The sequence below is a fragment of the Elephas maximus genome, chromosome 13, assembly GCF_024166365.1.
Source record: "Elephas maximus indicus isolate mEleMax1 chromosome 13, mEleMax1 primary haplotype, whole genome shotgun sequence".
In the NCBI taxonomy this organism is placed as follows: Eukaryota; Metazoa; Chordata; class Mammalia; order Proboscidea; family Elephantidae; genus Elephas; species Elephas maximus.
This window is the reverse complement of record NC_064831.1, coordinates 44941466-44962943: the sequence shown is the minus strand read 5'-3', so window position 1 is coordinate 44962943 and position 21478 is coordinate 44941466. Positions and strand designations below refer to the sequence as shown.

Below are 21478 nucleotides of genomic sequence, written 5' to 3'. Positions count from 1 at the left end.
GCCTTATTTCATTTCTGAGGTCATCCCTGGTGTCTTGAAGCATTCTGTAAATTAGTTTTTTATATTCTGCATCTGGCAATTCCAGGATTGTATCTTCATTTGGGAAAGATTTTGATTCTTTAGTTTGGGGATTTGTAGAAGCAATCATGGTCTGCTTCTTTATGTGGTTTGATATCGACTGCTGTCTCTGAGCCATCTCTAAGATATTGTAGTGATTTATTCTATATTTGCTCACTGAGTCTTATTTTGTTTTTTTTTTTTTCTTTCAATATACATAGATGGGCTACTAGATTGCCCTGTCTTGTTTGTTTTAGCCCTTGAATCACTTATGTCCTATTACCAGCTGGTTTGGGCTGTTACCAGATATATAATCCTAAGAGTCCATTCACTATTCTTGAGTAGAATCTGATTTTGTGTCACCAAGTGTGTGGTGCAGACTGTCACCTATTCACCTAGAGAAGTAGTGGTGATAGTTGTGTGCACCAGATTCTAGTAGCAGCAGGGGTTCACACTTCAGGGGGAGCAGGATGCTGACAGCCTTCCCCGAAGTGCCAGTGAGGTAGGTGTGTCTCTATTCCTAAAGCACTTTGGTGGGTGGGCTCTGCAGCTGTACCTTAGGCACCCAATGCAAGTACCTCTACAGATTGGTAGATGTCACCCTCCTTAGACCCTTACTGCAGGAGGCTAGGTGGTCTGGGGGGAGCTTCATCCCTCAGTTCCCTGTTGTGGGTCAGTGAGGGCTCTGTTGAATATGCAGAGATATCAGACCTGGGAAACTTGTCTTTCCAGTAATCTGCTAAAACAATTACAGTCAGATCCCTATCAGAATTGCCTTTGCATTATAATAGCCACCTTGTTCCCTGTAGGGATGAAAGCCCAAGACTGTGGATCACATATGTTTGGCTGGAGCTGGTTCTGTATTTTTAGTCCAATTAGGCAAGGATTTTTGGTCCCTGGGTTTTTTGTAGCTGCTCCTCTCAGGCCAGGAGAATGGGTTAGGAAAAGACCAAAAAAGAAAGAAAAACTGCAGAGCACTTCACTCTCTGGCTCAGGAAATTCCAATGTTAATGAAGCCGCCTGGGAAGGGGAGGGGAGGGTTCAGATAAATAGGAGAGAGTAGCATCCCGGAATACAGACAAAGTTACTTATCTTGCTTGGGATGACTGTTTTACCTGAGATTCCAGAGGGGCACATCGACTGTGTGTGCTGCCTGGGTAGAGATTGCCCCCGAGGGTTAGGCCCCCGTCCTGTACTTGCGCTGTCTCAGAAGCCGTGGTTAGTTCTTCTGCTCCTAGTCCAAAGCCCAGTGCCAAGGTTTCCTGGCTGGGATGCTTCACTCCCAGCTCCAAAACCAGTCGCTGCTTCCCGGTGTCTTCTCCTCCTGTCAGCTGCGCTGCCTGCGTGCACTGGCTGGGCTTCCTCCGAGGTCACTTCTGTGGGCTAGGGCTGCGTCCTGTGTTTGTGCCGTCTCAGGATGCCATGCTCAGCTCCCCTGCGTCCAGTCCAAAGCCTGGCATCAAGGTTTCCTGACTGGGGCGCTGGCTCCAGGCTCCAAAAAACAGTCGCTGCTTCCCCACGGTTGTTCGTTCTCAGTCTCTGTCACTCAGGTCAACTCTTTAGATCTGTGTTTGATGGTCAGGGTTCATAGGTTGTCATGTATGTGATTGATCCACTTGTTTTTCCGAGTCTTTGTTGCAAGAGGGATCCGAGGTAGCTTCTATCTAGTCAGCCATCTTGGCCCCCTTGGCCCTCCTTTTTGATAACACGATCTCAGCATTTTGCAATGGCATTTTTATATTATACATATATTGTTAACCTATTATCAATAAGCATCTGATCAAAGTTACAAATGCTATACTTGTGGCTGCCTAATTTCATTGTTATTTAAATTTTATTAAATTTTTGAGGTTTAAGTTTCTTAACATAAATACTATACATAAATAGCTATATTTAGTGTCTAGGGGCTCAATATATACATTTTTGAATAAACAAAGAAAATTCTTTCTTTTAGCCTATAAGTTCCAAAAAAAATAAGTTCCTAGAGGACAGAAATGCTAGATTGGTTTATGGCTCTATCACCAACTCTATGCTGCCCCAAGGATGTTTATAGAGCTGTGAAGGTTAGAGCTGTGCCTCCTTTGTTTTACGTCTTACGATTTGGCCTTACTGAGAGTGGAATTTCTGGTGAAAAGCCTTGCCATTGTCTTTGAGCAAATTTTGGTCAGATTTCTAACATGCCTAGTCATGGATACCATTTCCAAGTGCACGTAGACAAATACCTGGATGAATACTATTCACCCGCCCCTCCACATGGTCTGCTTTGGTTACCTCACTGCCAGGCAATGTTCCTGTCTCAGCATTATCATCCAAGTGACATACTCATTATGATCCTGCAGCTGAGAACTCCTGATTAAAAATACGTGTACTTTTTAAAATGCATTTAAATACTTCTAGACCTTTGTCTTCCTACAATGTAGCAATAAGTTTTAGAACCAAGCCTCTCTGATCTTCATCCTAAAAATTATCACAATAATCAACATCTCAATGTGTTGATTTCTTACATTTAAAACTAAGAATGCAAAAATCACAACTGAAGTAAACCATTTATTCTAATAACATAGATATTTTAATTACCTTCTAGTGCATATTTCATATCCTGAGCAAAAAGGGTCCACATAATTTCAGCACTTACTTTTCCCATGTTCAGTTCTTGAGGAAACCTAAAGCCAAACACATTTTATTAGTGCAGTAGAGAGAGGAATGTGCTTAAAATACCACCACCAAACAACATCATTTCACATATATATCACAGTTATTATATGTACATATATTATAGTTATAACCATAGTGTATGCTATATTAGGATAGTTATTATATAGTACATATTTCCAGTTATGAAATTTCATAGGTAGGAAAAAAGCTACACACCAGGGTATGGTGATAAAAAATTTTTAGTGGCAGGAAAACAGCTCCATTACATGATCGCCAAATTAATGGTGCCTGGGGCTCCAGATGGATATCTTTTGCTTATTTGTTTGTGTCTGAAGAACCCCTTCAGTTTTATGAAATACTCCATCTTCCTATATCTGCATCTAATCTGTGTAACAGATAACATGTAATACTAAAAACAAAAACAAAAAAAAACACCCACATCTCCCATTCATCCCTGAGCCACTTTCCTCAAAACAGCCTTGAGTGTATCCATTCTCTATTCCCTTAGGGTGAGTTAAGAAAAGCTCCTCAGTCACTCTGGTAAAATGTGCCCTGGTGGACCCATCCATTAGGATTCTAGAACTCCTAGGCAGGTCTGTGGCTTTAGACCAAACAAACTTAGGATAAAGACAAGATTCCTACTGCTGTGGAATATGTATTCTCTTTGCATTTTCTATCTCATGATAAATTTCCTAGTAATATAAGTCCAGTCAACATGATGTACTTTTCATTATGTTGTAAATATCCACCCTGTGCATCATGTAAGTCTTTTCTGCTCCAACAAATAAAATTATACACCTATATGTACACACAGCATGTAAATCTTTTCTGCTCTAACAAATGAATAAATATTATAAAAAACCAAACCCTTTGCTGTTGAGTCGATTCTGACTCAGAGCAACCCTGTAGGACAGAGTAGAACTGCCCCAGAGGGTTTCCAAGGAGTGGCTGGTGGATTTGAACTGCCAACCTATTGGTTTGCAGCCTGAGCTCTTAACCACTGTGGCTCCAAATAAACATTATACACACATATAAATACAGGAAATGTATACAAGAATAATTTATATAAATATATTTATGTAATTTAATTATATATTTATATATATATATGCACACCCAAACACACACACATATAAAAATTATTCTCAAACTCATTTATATTTTTAGGTCCAAATCAAAAAGAGTACTACCTTGTCTTAAAAACCCCTGAATGAAATAAAAAGTGGCCTAAATAAATATGATCTCAAATAAGAAAAGACCACTAATACCAACAGAGACTATGCTAGCCCAGCTTTCCACCAAAAGCAGGATAGGTTTCATCAGGATCTCTTGTTGATTTCTATCCATCAATTTGTCTAATAGTGTCCAATTATATTTTAAAAATTTAGTTCTATTTAAATCTAGAGCTGTACATTTTTAAATAATACTCAGAACTCAATCTTATGACCAAAAAATTTAGTAAAACTTATACTTGATCAAAATTAAAATCTGTTCCTTGAAATACGCTGCTGAAAAAATGAAAAGAAGCCACAGATTGGGGAAAAAAATATTCGCAAAATACGTATCAGATAAAAGATTAGTATTCGGAACATATAAATTACTCTCAAACTCAGTAATAAGAAAAAAAATAGCCCAATTCAAAATGGGCAAATAATTTGAAGGCTATTTTAATGAACAAGATGAGTAGATGATGAAAACATGAAAATATGCTGACCATTGTTAGTCATTAAGGAATTGCAAATCAAAACTACAATGTGACACTACTACATGTTTGTTAAAAGAGCTAAAAACAAACAAAAACTGACAAATCAAGGGCTGACAAAGAGGCAGAGCAATGGGAAGTCTCATACCTTGTTAATGAGCATGCAAAATGTTAGTTACGTTCAAAAAGAGTTTGGCAATTTCTTACGGAATTAAATATCTTATTGTTAATTAGTTGCTGTCGAGACCATTTCAACTCACGGCAACCACACGTGTGCAGAGTAGAACTGCTTTATAAGATTTTCAAGTCTGTGGCCTTTCAGAAGCAGATCACCAGGCCTGTCTTCCAAGGTGCCTCTGGGTGGATTCCAACCACCAACCTTTCGGCTAGTAGTCAAGTGCTTAACATTTTGTACCATTCAAGGACTCCAAGTTAAATATACATTTACTCTATCACCCATATTCTCATTACTATGTATTTACCCAAGAGAAAATGAAAAGCTGTATACAAGTGTTTACAGTGACTTAATTCATAATTGCCCAACTAGTTTTTTTTTAGAAACAATCAATGTCTTTGAGTTGACAAATGGATAAACAAACTATTATAGATCCATACAATGAAAAGCTACTAGCGGTGAAAAGGAATAAACTACTGGTAAATGCAACAATGTGAATGAGTATCAGATAAATTACGCTAAATGAAAGCAATCAGACTCAAAGGTTGTATACTGAATGGTTCCATTTATACTACATTACTGAAAAGATGAAAACGTAAGGAGAGAAAACATCTGTGGCTGCGAGGGGTTGGAGATGGGGAGAGAGGTTGACTATAAGGGAGCATGAAGAAATGTTTGGTGTGATGGAAACATTCTGCATTAATTTTGGTAGCATTTCCTTGCCCATATGTTTTTTGTTGAGTGAACCCTGTTGAGCAGTGGTTAAGCACTTGGCTACTAACCAAAAAGTTGGCAGTTAGAGACCACCAGCCACTCCTCAGGAGAAAGATGTGGCAGTCAGCTTCCATAAAGAGTTAGACTTGGAAGCCTATGGGGAAGTTCTACTCTCCCCTACAGGGTTACAGAGTTGGAATCAACTTGACGGCAGTGGGTTTTTGGCTTTTATGTTTTGTTTTCTGTTTCACAATTTTTGCTTGTGGAATCACCACGAGCTGGAATGGACTCCGGGGCAACTAACAACAACGACACCTTTTACTTTCTTTGGGTTTAATTTTTTCTTCTTTTCTTTCTGTCTTCTTATGAAGGTGTTATGGATTGAATTGTGTTCCCCCAAAATACGTGTTGTAAATTCTAACTCCTATAGGGTCGCCGTGAGTTGGAATTGACGGGAATGGGTTTTTTTTTTTTTTTTTTAAATACCTGTGGATGTAATTCCACTTAGAAATAGGGTTTTCTTTGTTATGTTACTGAGGCCACATCAGTGTAGGGTGTGTCTAAAACCGACCACTTTTGAGATATAAAAAGAGAAGATTGGGCTCAGAAGCAAGGAGCCAAGCATAAATGGGGGAAAGATAGATGCCAGGTGGTGATCTCTAAGGAGTACTGAGAATGCTAGACAAACTGAGAGAAGGATTTTCTTCCAGAGTGGACAGAGAGAGTCTTCCCCTAGAGCCAGCACCCTGAACTTGAACTTCTAGCCTTCCATACTGTGAGAAAATAAATTTGTTTCTCAAAGCCACTCTCTTGTGGCATTTCTGTTACAGCACCACTAGATAACTAAGACTTATATTTAAGTATTTGATTTTTGGTTGTTCTTCCTTTCTAACGCTTATAATATTTAAGGTACAAACTCCTTTTAGGAATTTCTTTTACCTGTATCCTAAAAAATTGGTATGCATTTTCATTATTAATGCAATCAAATTATTTCTCACTTTTAACCATAATTTTGTAACTTTCAATTATTTGGGGATTTCTTAAGTATCTTTTTTGTTACTGAGTTTTGCCTTAATTAGACTAAAGCCAAGGAACATATTCTGAATGATTTCAGTCTTTTGAAATTTGTTGAAACTTTTACATCCTAATGTGTAGTTCGAGGGCACTGGGTTCTGGGCTAGCATGTAGTTAATTTTGATAAATATTTTATTCACTTTCTATCTTCTTATCTGCTTAAGCACTATTTGGTCATTTTCTTCTGGACTGTCTTCATGCCTCCTAGTTCTCTCTTCAGTTGCGTGTAATCTATTGTTAAATTCGTAAAACAAGTCACTCCATTTGTAGTAATTTTTATTCTAGAATTTTCTTCTGATCGTTATAACAGTTTCCAGTTCATGGCTGAGTTTTCCATTTTGTTAATTTCTTAGCTTTATTAATAGTAGTTACTATAAAGTCTGAGTCTATAAATTACATTATATTAATTTATTATAATGCCTGATTGCTTTTTGATTGAATGCAAGACATTTTGTGTGTAAAAATTGTATATATAGTTTGAATCTCTGGGTGATATCAGTAGTCCTCCGAAAAGGATTGATTTTACTTCTGGTGTGTCTTAGGGTTGGCAGTTAGGGATTCTGCTCATTTTGTTCACATTTATGTCTAGAATGTAGCCCATCAGTGGCCCCAGTTGTATATCTGGGATGTTTACCAGAACCCCACCATTACAGGCCTTGAGTTCCAGGTAGTCCCCTGTTCCTGTATGCAGCTGCTCAGTTTCTCAGCTGCTGCTTTCTGTCTAGCTTCTCAGGCTCTCAGTCTTTGCTTTCAAATGCAAAGTCTAATGTAAAAGAAGAAATATATATATATATATATATATTTACTTAAAAACTGTGAAAAGTCCCATGAAGAAAACTACAGGGTAAAAAGATAAGAGATAGTTACATGAAACAGACTGGTTTTGGTATACATGAAGGATTTTGGAAAAATAGCATAACAACTCTTCATCGTTGGTTATCACTGGCTGAGACGGCAGTTTATCTGCAGTGGAGGATCATCACTCCTGTGGTCTCTACAGAAACGGGAAGCAGCAGCATGTAGCAGGAAACCTGGTGGATGCTGTAAGTGATGGTGGCTGCTATGACACCAGAGGGAACAGAAAAGGAGCAACAAGGGGAATAGAAAGAGAGAGAACAGAAAAGGAGAATAAAGAACGCTGACGGTAGCTGAGAGGATACTCAGAATCTAGGGATACTAGAGAGCAGGAGCAAAAAGAGCCGAAGATAGTCCACTAAGTGATTGTTTTTCTATTCCATTTTCTACTGTAAGGTTGATGAGCCTTCCAGAAACATAGGTGGCAATTAAAAGGAGCACATTATAACCGAAAGTGAAAATTAACTGAACACAATAAAGCTAGGAGTGTCTGATGCAGAAGAAATTACTGGCGCAGTTATTCGCAGGAGTAAGAAAGTAAGATCTAGGTATCCTTTGAAGGACTATAAAGATTAATTGGCAGAAGAGATTGCTGGGCACCCCAGTTAATGGCTGTAATTACCATAAGAAAAGACTTTGAAAGTAACTTCTAAAACATTTTTTCTTTATCTAGAAGCTTCAATCAGAGAACTTCAAAACACAGAATCTAAAAATAAGATGTTAGTCCCGGGGTTTTCTCAGTTGCATAATCACTGTTAAGTTTGATTTTCATTCCTGAAAAACTGTGGTTCAAGGAGTTTCATCACCAACAAGATGGCAAAACCTAAGTGAAACCAAATAATCATCTAAAATAAAAATGACCAACTGGTAAATATATTAAACACATGTAACAGACAGAGGAATACTATTATTATTATTATTATAAAAAGAACTGTTAGTAATCTATAGGAGAAAGATGATTACTAGAAAAGTTGGCTGAGATGAATGTTGTTGTGTGCCACTGAGTCGACTCTGTCTCACAGTGACCTTGTAGGACAGAACAGAACTGGCCACAGAGTTTCCTAGGCTGTAATCTTTATGGGAGCAGATCACCAGGTCTTTTCTCCTGAGAAGCTGCTGCTAGGTTTGAACCACTGAACTTTTGGTTAGCAACTGAGCAATTAACCATTGTACCATCAGTGTTCCTTATTAGATGAATAGACCAAAAAAAAAAAAAGTACAATAAGCATAGGAAAAAGTACAGTATAAGGACTGTAAGCTGTGTCATAGCTCATTAAGATTTGTGGTAGTGTTTTTGTACTGTAAAAATTTCACAGATTTCACTCCTGATGCAAGATTTAACTTAGCTGATAGGATTTCACTGACATTTGCTTTATAGTTCAAAACTGATGAAACCATAGAAATATTTTCCCTCTAACCCATTTTGTGCAGCATTCTGCAACACTTCTTCTCCCACCTAGACCCCTTCAGGACCAGATAATATTAATTATGCTTATACAGTCTTCTCAGTACACATATTTCCTCCACACATGTTAAACAACTGCAGAGGCCACAGTATAACCTGGTGACATCTGCAAAGCTGACAGTTTCCAAAACAATTTTTTCACTCCTATCTGTCAAGTAAAAAGAGGGGAGAAAAATTCACGACTGTAAGCAAAACATAACAGATGAAGAAATAAATTAGTGCTTAGAGTAAGAGGAGGGAGACATCCAGTATTTCATATAATGTAGAATTTTATCAAGTTCAGAGGAACTACTGGCTAGATTTTACATTTCCAGTTTTATGTTCCTAAACACAGTGTTCTTTGCACTGTGCCCAGATTTTCTTTGTAGATTTGCAAATTTATAATCTCACTTCAGCATCAAATTTTATATACTTTATCATTGTTGTGTTCCCAGTACCAAATCATGATTCCAAAGGCAAAACTGTTTTCTTCCAACACACTCCACAGTTGAGTAATTTTGTATGTGTGGTTTTTTTTGAGGGGGGAGGCGGCGGGTCTAGATAAAAAATCCACAGCATCTGCATGTTTGCTAGAGTGTTATTTTCGACAATTTAACACATTCCTGGCTGTTTCCTATGTGTAATTCATCACAGTATAAGGCGGTAGTTAAACCTTAATGCAGTCATAAAGATGGAGGTTTGATTTCTTCTCTGCTGCTTAACTCAACTGGAGCCCTGATGGCATAGTGGTTAAGAACTCCACTACTAACCAAAAGGTCAGCTGTTCAAATCCACCAGCCGCTCCTTGGAAACCCTATGGGGCAGTTCTACTCTGTCTTACAGGGTCACTAGGAGTTAGAACTGACTCAACGGCACCTAACAACAACAATTTAACTCATTTACCTAAGTGGAGCATCAAATTCTCTCTTTAAGATGCAATTTCTTCATCTGTCAAATGAGGATGATAGTAATTGTCTATTTTGGGACTTTTTAGAAGACTGTTGTGAGGATTATATGACATGTAAACACTGCACAATTGCTGGCACATAGTGAACACTGAATAAATGTTTCTGCTGATAAAATTCTGACTATAAATGGAAAACATATAAAATATTACTTAGATTCTATTAATTTCTGATGTAAAAAAATTATCACAGAAACTGAATAGGAGTTTATATTCGCTAATATTCAGTCTTCAGAAAAAACAGGTGAGACAGCTGTTAACAAAATTAGTTATTAATAAAATCTGGATGGCAGAGGGAATTTTTATTTACTTACAAGAGTCGCTATGAGTCAGAATCAACTTGATGGCAGCGGGTTTGTTTGTTTTTTATGAGCATAAACTGGTTTTGCTAACTCTGGAAATCCCAGATTACATGCTAGCAATTTATACATTAATTACAAAAAAAAAATCTAAACTATACAAAAGCAGGACTGAAAGCGGTATTAACTTCCCAAAGCTGTTTTCTAACCTCGTAGAATTATTATATATACTTACAAGGTAAAACAAGTACGTCTAAAACATGGTACATTAAATAATCATACTTAAATATTCCTATTTTTTTTTTTTTTTAGCCCTGGTGGCACAGTGGTTAAGAGCTATGGCTGCTAACCAAAAGGTTGGCAGTTTGAATTCACCAGCTGCTCCTTGGAAGCCCTATTGGGCAATTCTACTCTGTCCTATAGGTCGCTATGAGTTGGGATCCACTGTTTTTTTGCTGATTTTTTTAAAAAATAGTCCTTCTCACACTGTCCTAAATTAGTAAGGTTTGCTGCATACAAATTAAATTCTTTAATGTAAAGCTCCACCTCTTCTTCATTTTCTATGCAGTCATAGCTGAATTTAGCCTATCATTTATAAAAAAGGAGGTTTAACGAAGTCTCTGATTCATTCCACCATTATTTGAACGTCTCCTGTATTTAATTTATGGCAATTAATACAAAGCATAAATGTTTTAAACTGTGAATCCTATGAGGCACAATTTAATAACCCAATTTATTATCTTGCAAATCTTAGTGAACTAAAGAAAGCATAATCTACCACTGCCAAATTTGATAATACTGATTCACTAGTCGTAAGAGATAAAATTAGAATCCATTAAAAGTGAAGTATTATTTTGATATGCAAAGTTTGTCTTTGAAGAATGTGTTAATTGCTACAAATGAGTAAGCAATGGTTCTATACTACTGGATGTCAGGACTACAACTGAAGCTTCATTATCAGCTAGAATTCAAGATGTATTTAGTCTGGTGTGTGCTTTTCACATTATAAAGAAGAGTTCAGCTCATGTTAATATGTTCTACATTTAAGAATACTTGATGTATATTAATGTAATTAACTGCCAGTGTTATGAAGAGAAAGAAAAGCCAAGAAGAATAGATTTTATTAGCAGGACTCTCCACTAGTAAACTGGAGTCCCCAGGTGGTATAATGAAGCCCTAGCAGCGCAGTGGTTAAGAGCTCCGATGCTAACCAAAAGGTTGGCAGTTCAAATCCTCCAGCCGCTCCTTGGAAACCCTAGGGCAGTTCTACTCTGTCCTGTAGGGTTGCTGTGAATTGGAATTGACTCAACAGTGAGGGTTTTGGTTGTTTGTTGTTGTTGGGTGGAGCAAACAGTTAATGCACTTGGTTTAACTGAAAGTTTGGCCATTTGAGTCCACCCAGAGGCCCCTCAGATAAAAGGCCTGGTGATCTACTTCTGAAAAATCAGCCATTGAAAACCCAGTGTTGCACAGTTCTACTCTGACACACATGGGGTCGTCATAAGTCAGAACTGACTCGACGGCAACTGGTTAGCATTAAGCTGTAAACTAGCCTTACAAATTAAAGCTGTATTAAAGGGAAATTAAAATATATCACAACATTGCAGTTAAGTGTGAATGCATTCAGAGTGCGAACTCCTTTAACTGAACATTTTCTATGGTGATAATTTTTCCTTTTATACTTAGGTTCTCTTCTACCATAAAATAAGTCAATCACCAATGCCATTTAAACCCAGCCACCTTTTCTAACCTTTTGCTTTCTCTTTATTTACATTTACAACCTAAGGCATCATTTTACTGATCTTCAATTTAAATACACCAAGAAAAATAAAATTGTGATTGGATCTAGGTTAACTACTGAAATCAGCAGAAAACAACAAATGTTGGAGAGACTGTGTGGAGACTGGAATTCTTATGCACTGCTGATCGAAATGCAAAATGATACAACCATTTTGGAAAATGATATGGTGCTTCCTTGAAAAGCTAGAAATAGAAATACCATATACTGCAGCTATCCCAGTCCTAGGAATATACTCTAGAGAAATAAGAGCCCACATGCGAATAGACATATACACACCCACGTTCTGTGGGTGGTTTCTTTGCAGCATAATTCACAATAGCAAAAGACAGGAACAACCTAAGTGCCCATCAACAGAAAAATGGCTAAACAAACTATGGTGCATACACCCAATGGAATACTATACAACGATAAAGAATAATGATGAATCTGAGAAACATCTCACAACATGGATGAAACTGGAGGGCATTATGCTGAGTGAAATAAATCAATCAGAAAAAGATGAATACTGTATAAGACCGCTCTTATAAAAACTATCTTTGATAGTTATGAGGGAGGGGATGATTGGAAAGGGAATGACACTAACTAGACAATAGATAAGTGGTAACTTTGGTGAAGGGTAAGACAGTACACAATACTGGGAAGTCAGTACAACTTGACCAAGGCAAAGTGGTAGAAGCTTCATAGATTCATCCAAACTCCCTGAATGACTGAATCACCGGCCTGAGGGCTGGGGACCATGGTCTCAGGGGACAACTAGCTCAACTGGCATAACATAGTTTGTAAAGAAAATGTTCTATATCCTACTTTGGTGAGTAGCGTCTGGGGTCTTAAAAGCTTGGGAGTGGCCATCTAAGACACTCCACTTGTCCCACCCTATCTGGAGCAAGGAAGAATGAAGAAAATGAAAGACACAAGGGAAAGGTTAGTCTAAAGGACTGATGGACCATTAACTACCACACTTGCCTCTAGACTGAGTCCAGCATAACTAGATGGTGCCCAGCTATGACCACCGACAGTGTTGACAGGGATCACAATAGAGGGTCCCGGACAGAGCTGGAGAAAAATGTAGAACAAGATTCAAACTCACAACAAACAACCAAAAAACCAGGCTTACTTGTTGGACAGAGACTGGAGAAACTTGAGGGCATGGCCCATGGACACTCTTTTAACTTAGTACTGAAGTTACTCCTGAGGTTCACCCTTCAGCTAAAGATTAGACAGGCTCATAAAACAAATAATAATACAAGTAGCTCAACCATGTATGTGAGACTACATGGGCACACCACCCCAGGGGTAAGGACGAGAAGGCAGGAGGTGACAGGAAAGCTGGACTAATGGAAATGGGAAACCCAAGGTTGAGAAAGGGAGAGTGTTGATATGTCATGGGGCTGGCAACCAATGTCACAAAACAATATGTATATTAGTTGTTTAATGAGAAGCTAATTTACTCTGTAAACCTTCATCTAAAGCACAATAAAAAAAAATATTACAGTGTTAAAAAGCAAAGATGTCACCAGGAGTACATAGCAAAGTGTACATAAATTTTTGTATGAGAGACTGACTTGATTTGTAAACTTTCACTTAAAGCCCCCCCCCCAAAAAAGTAATCAAAAAGATACATTTCATTGGGCATATCTGCTGCAAAGGGTCTCTTTAAAGTGTTGAAAAGCAAAGATGTCGCCTCGGAAGACTAAGGTGCGCCTGACCCACACCGTGGTATTTTCAATTGCATCATACGCATGTGAAAGCTCGACAAGGAATGAGGAAGTCTGAAGAATTGACGCCTTAGAATTGTGATGTTGGCAAAGAATATTGAATATACCATGGACTGCCAAAAGAATGAACAAATCTGTCTTGGAAGAAGTACAACCAGAATGCTCCTTAGAAGCAAGAATCACGAGACTGCGTCTTACATACTTTGGACATGTCAGGAGGAATCAGTCCCTGGAGAAGGATATCGTGCTTGGTAAAGTAGAGGGTCAGCGAGAAATAGGAAGACCCTCGATGAGTTGGATTGACATTGGCTGCAACAATGGGCTAAAGCATAACAACGGTTGTGAGTGTGGCACAGGACTGGGCAGTGTTTCATTCTGTGGTACATAGGGTCACTATGAGTCAGAACAAACTGGATGGCACCCAACAAGAAAACTGACAACAAAAATAAAATTAAAAAATGAAACAAAGACATCTCTCCATTTCCCATGTGTAATTGCTCATTTTTATATCTAGTAGGCTTAAATCAGTTTATAATTTTGAATTGATTTTTACCATAACTGAATGTATTTACTCCACATGCTTTAATACAATTATAAAAATTCTACTAAAGTCTTTGTATATTTTACATAGTACATGATTAAAGACAATTCTGGGAAACTGTAATTGATTCCATGATTTTATAACATATCTTTTACTAGTCATACCTTGTTTTCTGATATTTGGTAAATCTATTGGGTAAGTAAGGAGGTATGCTCCCCAAGGGAGAATGTATGAAAAGGAGACTAACCTTCAAAAACTTTTAATTTGCATTTCTTGGCAGATGTTTACTTTCATTTAAAAGTTATTTATCAAATGCCCTTTCCCAGTTCAAGGACGGTTTTTAAACAAGCTGTTGGTCTCTCAACTTTTAAGAAGACTCCTCTGTTCTCAAGAAAGGACCAGAGAGTAAATGAGAAAATATACTTATTTCACAAAGTTGCCAGAGACCTGAGGACTACCCAACAGCCATGATGAGATGAAGACATGTCATGGATTAAGAGAGGAGCTCTCTCAGTCCTGGGATACCAGAAGAGAAAGAAGAGTCGTGTCTACACAGGGTCATCAGGAGACACTCCGGTAGTCAGGAAGAAAAGGTGGATATAGGGATTAGGGGTTGAGGAAAATAAATGAAAAAGTGAACCTAAGGATGCTATCATGGTTGCACATCAAACAGAACACTTTTTCCACAATTTGGAGGAAACTGGGACAGAGGAAAACAGGTGGGGTTAAGTGGCAGGAAAGAGTAAAAACTGGAATACTTAAATTTCTATCTTCTGTAATTGGAATTCTCATTGAATTCAACTTAACCTTTGATCCTAATTGCCTTGACCAGTGAGGAGATTGAAAAAAAAAAAATCTTACAGTAAATCTGAATCTACTTCATGTTCTACTTCATACAGCATGTTTGTCTATTACCGTGATCTCTGCTCCTGCTGCCCCCAGCATTTCAGGTCTTACCCTCTGCATTAATCAGACTGAGAGTCAAGGTTGGCAGAGTCAGCTGTTATGTTCTTGTACAGTCCTTAACATGTGCATAAAAAGTAAACCGTAAAGTCATCCAACTTAAAAGTTGGCTTGAATCTTGGAAATCACCTGGTAAAATCTGCTTATTTACATTTGAGAAAACTGAGGCCCAGGGGAATTAGATAATCTGCCCAAGGTCTCCTAGCTAGTGGCATTTCAGTTGATAAGAGGATGATTTTACAAACTCTCCTAGAACAGTCATGAATTTTTAATCCATCTCCTTTATCTACCTGCTTGTGATTTTTAAATTCTATGCCTTGAGGCATAGGCTTTAGCTTGTTAATTGAGAAAACGGACTTGTTCTATAAAATATTTCACTAAATTTGTTAAATCCAGCACGTAGGACTATTTTGAAAGCAGGCTTGTGGACAAATCTTTATTATTACAAAGCCACAGCGAAATGTTTAATATTAACTCTTTAGCATTCTTTTCTGCTTTTTGGGGGGCGTATTTTGAGACTATGGGGTAGCTATAAAAGGAACAAGAAGGAAGAAGAAATGCTTTGCATCAAATAAAAAGTAAATCTTAGGGTATATTTGTTTCCATATACAAAGAATTGCACTCAGTGGGGCTCAAACTAAAAACTCATTATACCACTGAATTGATATCTACGGATAAAACAAAATACTGTTTTCTGTAGCTTAATTTGGGAAAAGGTTCTCCTTGTCTTGCGAGTACAAACTTTGATTCAAATATTTTCTTTTTCTTAACTCTAATGAACTAAAACTCATTCATTTCCAAAACTGTGTACTTACTGATTCAGGACAGGCGTGTAGGTGGTTTTATCCTCATCAATAATAGTGACCATCAGTGTAATAAGTTGGGGCCAAAAATCCAAATTCTTGGTGGTTGGTCCTTGATCTTCCCGAGGAATGTCCTGTTTCTTATTCTGCTGACAAGGTCACGCACATGCAAAAGAAAAGGTTACATTGGATGGCTTTAGTTCCATGTCACTGTCAAACAGGAGGACCAAAGAAAAGTCATTATGGAATAAGTCTCAGATTATGGGAGCCAAACCTCTTAAAACCAGGTTTCCTTTCCTCTCCGAATATGGGATCTCATGGCGGCAGAGACTTGTGTTTCTAAATATTTTGGACCTGAAACGGAGGTTTCTCTTCCCTCTGATTATTATAGCTCATGATCTTAGGAATTACTGGAAGAATTATTCCTTGTGGTTTCTTCCAAGGTAAAGATTAAATTCAGCGTGTACAAAGGTGACTGTCTGTGTGAAATTTAGCCTGTGTGAATATTTTCTCCAAATTTACATTGGTAATAAGTGGGCAGAACTCATGGCTGCCCAGTCATGTTAGGGCTGTTAAGCTCCACAGAAAATATATTTTACATGAATGACCTGGAACTCTTCCGTTCAGTGCACAAATGTATCTTGTTTACTGCAACATTGTAAATCTACCTTTCCCTTAAAAAAAAAAAAAAAAAAAACTTATTTGAATCTTTATTTACCACACTGACTGAATTCCCACACTCTCATCTCTAGCAGCAGAGAGTGGCCTGGGATGACCGACCCCTAGACTGAGATTAACAAATTACAACACCAATTGTAATTTTCACATATAAATTTCATGCTCAACATATACAATTCTTTTAAACATACACATAAATTATTTTGCTTATTTTTATTTATTTAATTTTTTTGTTGGATAGTCTTCTTAGGATACTTCTATGTTAACTTTTTTACCTTAGGCCAAAAGATGAAATTAGGCAGAGATATTTTCACTCAAATATACAAATAAATGGGAAACATATGGCTTGGAAATCCTGACTATCTTGCTAAATGATTTACAGGTGTATAGGTCTAGGATCTCTGAAAATTTCAATTTGTAGCTCAGGGAACTCATGGATTCTTTGATCTAAAAAGGGGTTTTGATTTTATCTGGCCCAGTGTACCACTATCGCCCACTGCCGTATCTTACCAGACCAGTCCTCCTCTGCTGAATAGTCGTATTGTTCCATATCTTCCCACGCTACTCAAGACATGTGCTACCTCAGAGGAGTCATCATTCTATTACTGTTCTTATTTAGGTTAAAATAACAGCACCATCTTAAATCCACTTACCACTAGAGACCGCCACACCAGGCTATACTGCACCTTTAGGGAGATTGCCCTACGGTGCTTCCAGACTCTATGGATTTACCTTTCTGCTCAAAATATAGCCGATATTAAAACATGGAGAGATCAAATGGTCAAAAAATTAAAATGGTCATGACACAAACTATTTCAAATAGACATAATAAACTGTAAGCAGTCTCCAGAGGATCTTAAGAGCTTTGTTTATCTGAAAATTACTTGAAACTCATTGGCAGGATTCCTCCCTTAATTCCTGCAGACATTTGGTATACCAAAGTATATCAGGGAATTTTTAAGAAGAAAAATATAGCAATAGTTCTTACATATATCCAGCTTTGCCTACTTTTAAGGTAAAATTTTAATTAAAATTAATCTTTGCTTTTGTAAATAAGACTATTTTTTATCACATTAATGTAATTATTTACTCATTATATCAAGCTCAATAGATTTCTCTCTCTACTAAGTATTTAGAAATCCAGACAATCTGGGAGCTAACAGTTGGAAACAAAATTATGTCCGATGGCCACAGTGGACTATATTAGAATACTATCATTAACCACCACGATGTGTACATAGCTAAACTATACATCTAACCTATTTTAGGTAATGGGATTAAGTGAAAGGAAATCACTATAGATGGTATGTCTAACATCACAGTCATGTATAATCATCCTGTAATGAGTAATATGCAAATTAGGGGACACAGAAATAGTTGAATATGCATTAATTCCCAAGTTCCTTAGCTGTCACAAATTATACTTTTATCATTTTTTTTTTTGACACCAGAGGATTATTGATGGGTTTTTTTTTTTTTGCATCAAATTCTTTATGTTGTAACAGAATAAACCAAATTGGATCTTGAATCATTAAGTTTTTACATTCCATACAACAGTATCATAAATCAGCATTTTTCCCATTTTAATAGTGAGCTTTCATAGGTTGCGTATTTAAAGGAATGGGGTATAATTAAGAATATTCATGTATTTACCTGGGTTCTTAAGAATTACATTTTTCTAAGTATTAGTTTATTAATATATCTTAGAAGTCTACTGGAGCTTCTGCATGGAACAGTTAATGTATTCTGCTGCTAACCAGAAGGTTGGAGGTTTCAGTCTATACAGAGGCTCCTGAAAGGAAAGGCCTGGCAATCTAATTCTGAAAAAATCAGCTGCTGAAAACTCAATGGAGCACAGTCCTACTGTGACACATATAAGGTTGTCATGAGTCAGAATCGACTCAACAGCAACAGGTCTGGAGAAAGTCTACTGGGATATTTGACCTATGGTTGAAAGAATCTAATAGTAAAAGTTTATGGAACTAATATGGAGTCCCTGGGTGGCACAAACAGTTAAGCATTCAATTACTAGCTGAAAAGTTGGTGGTTCGAACCCACTCATTGGCATCTCAGAAGACAGGCCTGGGAATCTGCTTCTGAAAGGCCACAGCCTTGAAAATCCTATGCAACTCAGCTTTACTCTGCATACTTGGGGTTGCCATGAGTCAAAGTCAACTCATTGGCAACTAAGAACAACAACAATAAGTATATTAATATTGACTGAAGCCTTTATAAACTAAAAATTGTCATAATAAGTAAATATAGTAATTATGAACTCATCAATAACCACAAACAAATGAAATTACAGTAAGTTTATAAAACTATGACTAAGTACCCAGTACCCAGTGCCCAGTGCCGTTAAGTCAAGTAGATCAACTGAAATTATAGTGACTTATAATAGCTGGTAAAATTATTTTGTTAATAGATTCATGAAGAAAAAGACTTGAAAGAAAGTTTGTGAGAGTATAGTGGGGAGAGAGGGAGCCCTGGTGGCACACTGGTTAAGTGCTCGGCTGCTAACCTAAAGGTCAGCGGTTTGAACCTACCAGCTGCTCCATGGGAGAAAGATGTGGCAGCCCGCTTCTGTAAAGATTACAGCCTTGGAAACCCAAGGGGGCAATTCTACTCTGTCCTATGGGGTTACTATGAGTCAGGATTGACTAGAAGGCAATGGGTTTTTTTTTTTTTAATACGGAGAGGAATTTTGAAAAGTGGAAAGTTGCCAGGGTGTATAATCGGCTGAAGAAAGCTTCCAACTGGCAAGTTTATCAAAGGATATTTCACTACAGAAAAGTTTGTACAGATAAACTGATAGGATGTATATATACTTTCATTACATAAGAATATATGACGATATTCCATCAAGAAGATACCAATAAAGATAGAATAATTACATGCCCAATAAAAAAGGTGATATCTTCATGTTGGTGGTACATATGCCACACTTCTGAAGTCACTATAAAACGTTTTTGTTCCATTCCATGTATTTGTTCAATAAGCATATAATTATGTAATTCTAAAAAGCTGTCTACACAAGGGTGGGGGAGATATTTGGTAGAAGAATACAAAATGGGATATTTGAATGCAAAAGCACACAACAGATATATATTTAAAGAATTACTAGTAAGATGAGGCTACAACAGCTTTTGACAAAGTGTATTTCTCTAACAGTTCTGCTGAATGTTATTGAGTGTTATACATACACACTCATACATGTACAATTCCATGCTCAAATAGACTAAGAAAACTTCTGCTTAACTACATATAGTTAAATAGTTTATCTCTCCAGATTTCTTGGAGCCTTGAATATGCTAACGTGTGTTGTGATCCTCTAAGATGGTGGCCCTCAAATTTTAACATATATTAGCATCACCAGGATGGCTTCCTAAAATGTAGACTGCTGAACCATATCCCCAGAATTTCTGATGCAGTAGGTCTAAGGTGGGACTTGAGAATCTGCATTTCTAATGAGGTCCCAGATGATGCTGGTGGTGCTGGCCCAGGGCCCAACTGAGAACCACTGCTGCTAAGAGACTTTACTGGAACATTAATTTCTTAAATGTATTTGACCTTGGTAAAGTATCACCTCCCCTTCCTACTTCCCATACTCCATCTTACAAAACTCTTCACAAGATAAGTGTTTCTCAGAACACATTTTGGAAAACTAAAGTTTGGGGAGAGATGCAGGTATCAAATCATAAAGGACCACATGTGCCATGTCAAAGAGTTTACATTTGAACCAAAGTTGATGAGGGCCATAAAGCATTTTAAATATGGGAGTATTTGGTCATATTTGTGTTTTAAATGAATTGGAAACAGCAAGAAAAGTTTAATGAAGGGGAAGGGTCATAGTTACAAAACAGCCAATAAGTAAAATGGGTAGGAATCATTGACTAGTTGGTGAGAGAAAAAAGAGAGGAGGAATCAGGTGGAGCAATCTAGAAGGTTATTAGGTAAACATTCTAGAATTTAAAAAGCATTCTGGACCGTTGATGTAGACAGATGAATTCTGGGTTATGTGTAGCAGTTGAAATTATGGGGTGTGAATAAGATCTCTCAAAAAAGAGTGGGAGGAGAATATACATCAATGGATAAAACCTTGGGAGGAAAATCTGAAAAGGCCAAAAAAATAAAATTTTGGGAAACAGAAGCATAAGTGGGAGAGTTAGGCCCCTGTTAAAATGAGAGAGAATGGGATCCACAGTACACATGGGAGGCTTAGCCTTAAACCTCAAGAAGAACATGGCTTCCTCTGAGTCAGGTGATAAAAGAGTCTTACATATCAGTCTTGTTGATGGTGAGGAAGGAATTTCCATTCCAAGATAAGAAGTAGTAGGTGCAGGGTACTAGAGGAGTTAAGTAGTAAAGGTTTAACGTAGCCCCTGCAAGAAATGAGAGTGAGCCTTGATTTGGGCACATTTGGGCACATAGGGTACTGTCAGGTAAATCAGAAGCTCTGTTGAGGATGGGACCCTGATCTCACCATGGCATTAATCTGGACCTTCATGAGAGTTCTCCATTGCTGGGTCTAGAAGCTGAGGGAACAGAGTGCTGGGTTGATAATGAGGGTTTTCATATTGGAGCAAACTGACAGCAGGAAAAGAGAGATTTGAGTGTTTTGACAAAAGCAGGTAAGTGCTGGAATATATACATATATACCTGTTGCCGTCGAGTCAATTCCTACTCATAGTGACACTATAGGACAGAGTATAGCAGTCCCATAGGGTTACCAAGGAGCAGCTGTTGGATTTGAACTGCCACCTTTTGGTTAGCATCCATAGCTCTTAACTACCACTCCACCAGGGCTCCTATATATATATATATATATATATATATATATATATATATATATATATACTGTTTGCACCACCTAGGGACTATATATATATATATATATATGTAGTCCCTAGGTGGTGCAAACAGTTCGTGCTCAACTACTAACCTGAAAGCTTGGTGATTCAAACCCACCCAGAAGCACCATGTAAGAAAGGCCTGGTGATCTGCTTTTGTAAAGATTACAGTCAGGAAAACCCTATGA

The 21478-nt window shown here is 37.5% G+C and overlaps 1 protein-coding gene across 1 annotated transcript in view; it reads right to left on the bottom strand.

Moving 5' to 3' along the window:
• The window catches only part of UNC13C (unc-13 homolog C), a 676763-nt gene that overhangs the window by 193245 nt on the left and 462040 nt on the right, over positions 1–21478 (bottom strand). Inside the window, exons 18-19 of the mRNA XM_049852627.1 lie at positions 15775–15908; positions 2635–2720 (exon numbers count right to left, since the gene is read on the bottom strand). Of these exons, the coding sequence (XP_049708584.1) occupies positions 2635–2720; positions 15775–15908 (220 nt within the window). The remainder of the gene's footprint in view (positions 1–2634; positions 2721–15774; positions 15909–21478) is intronic.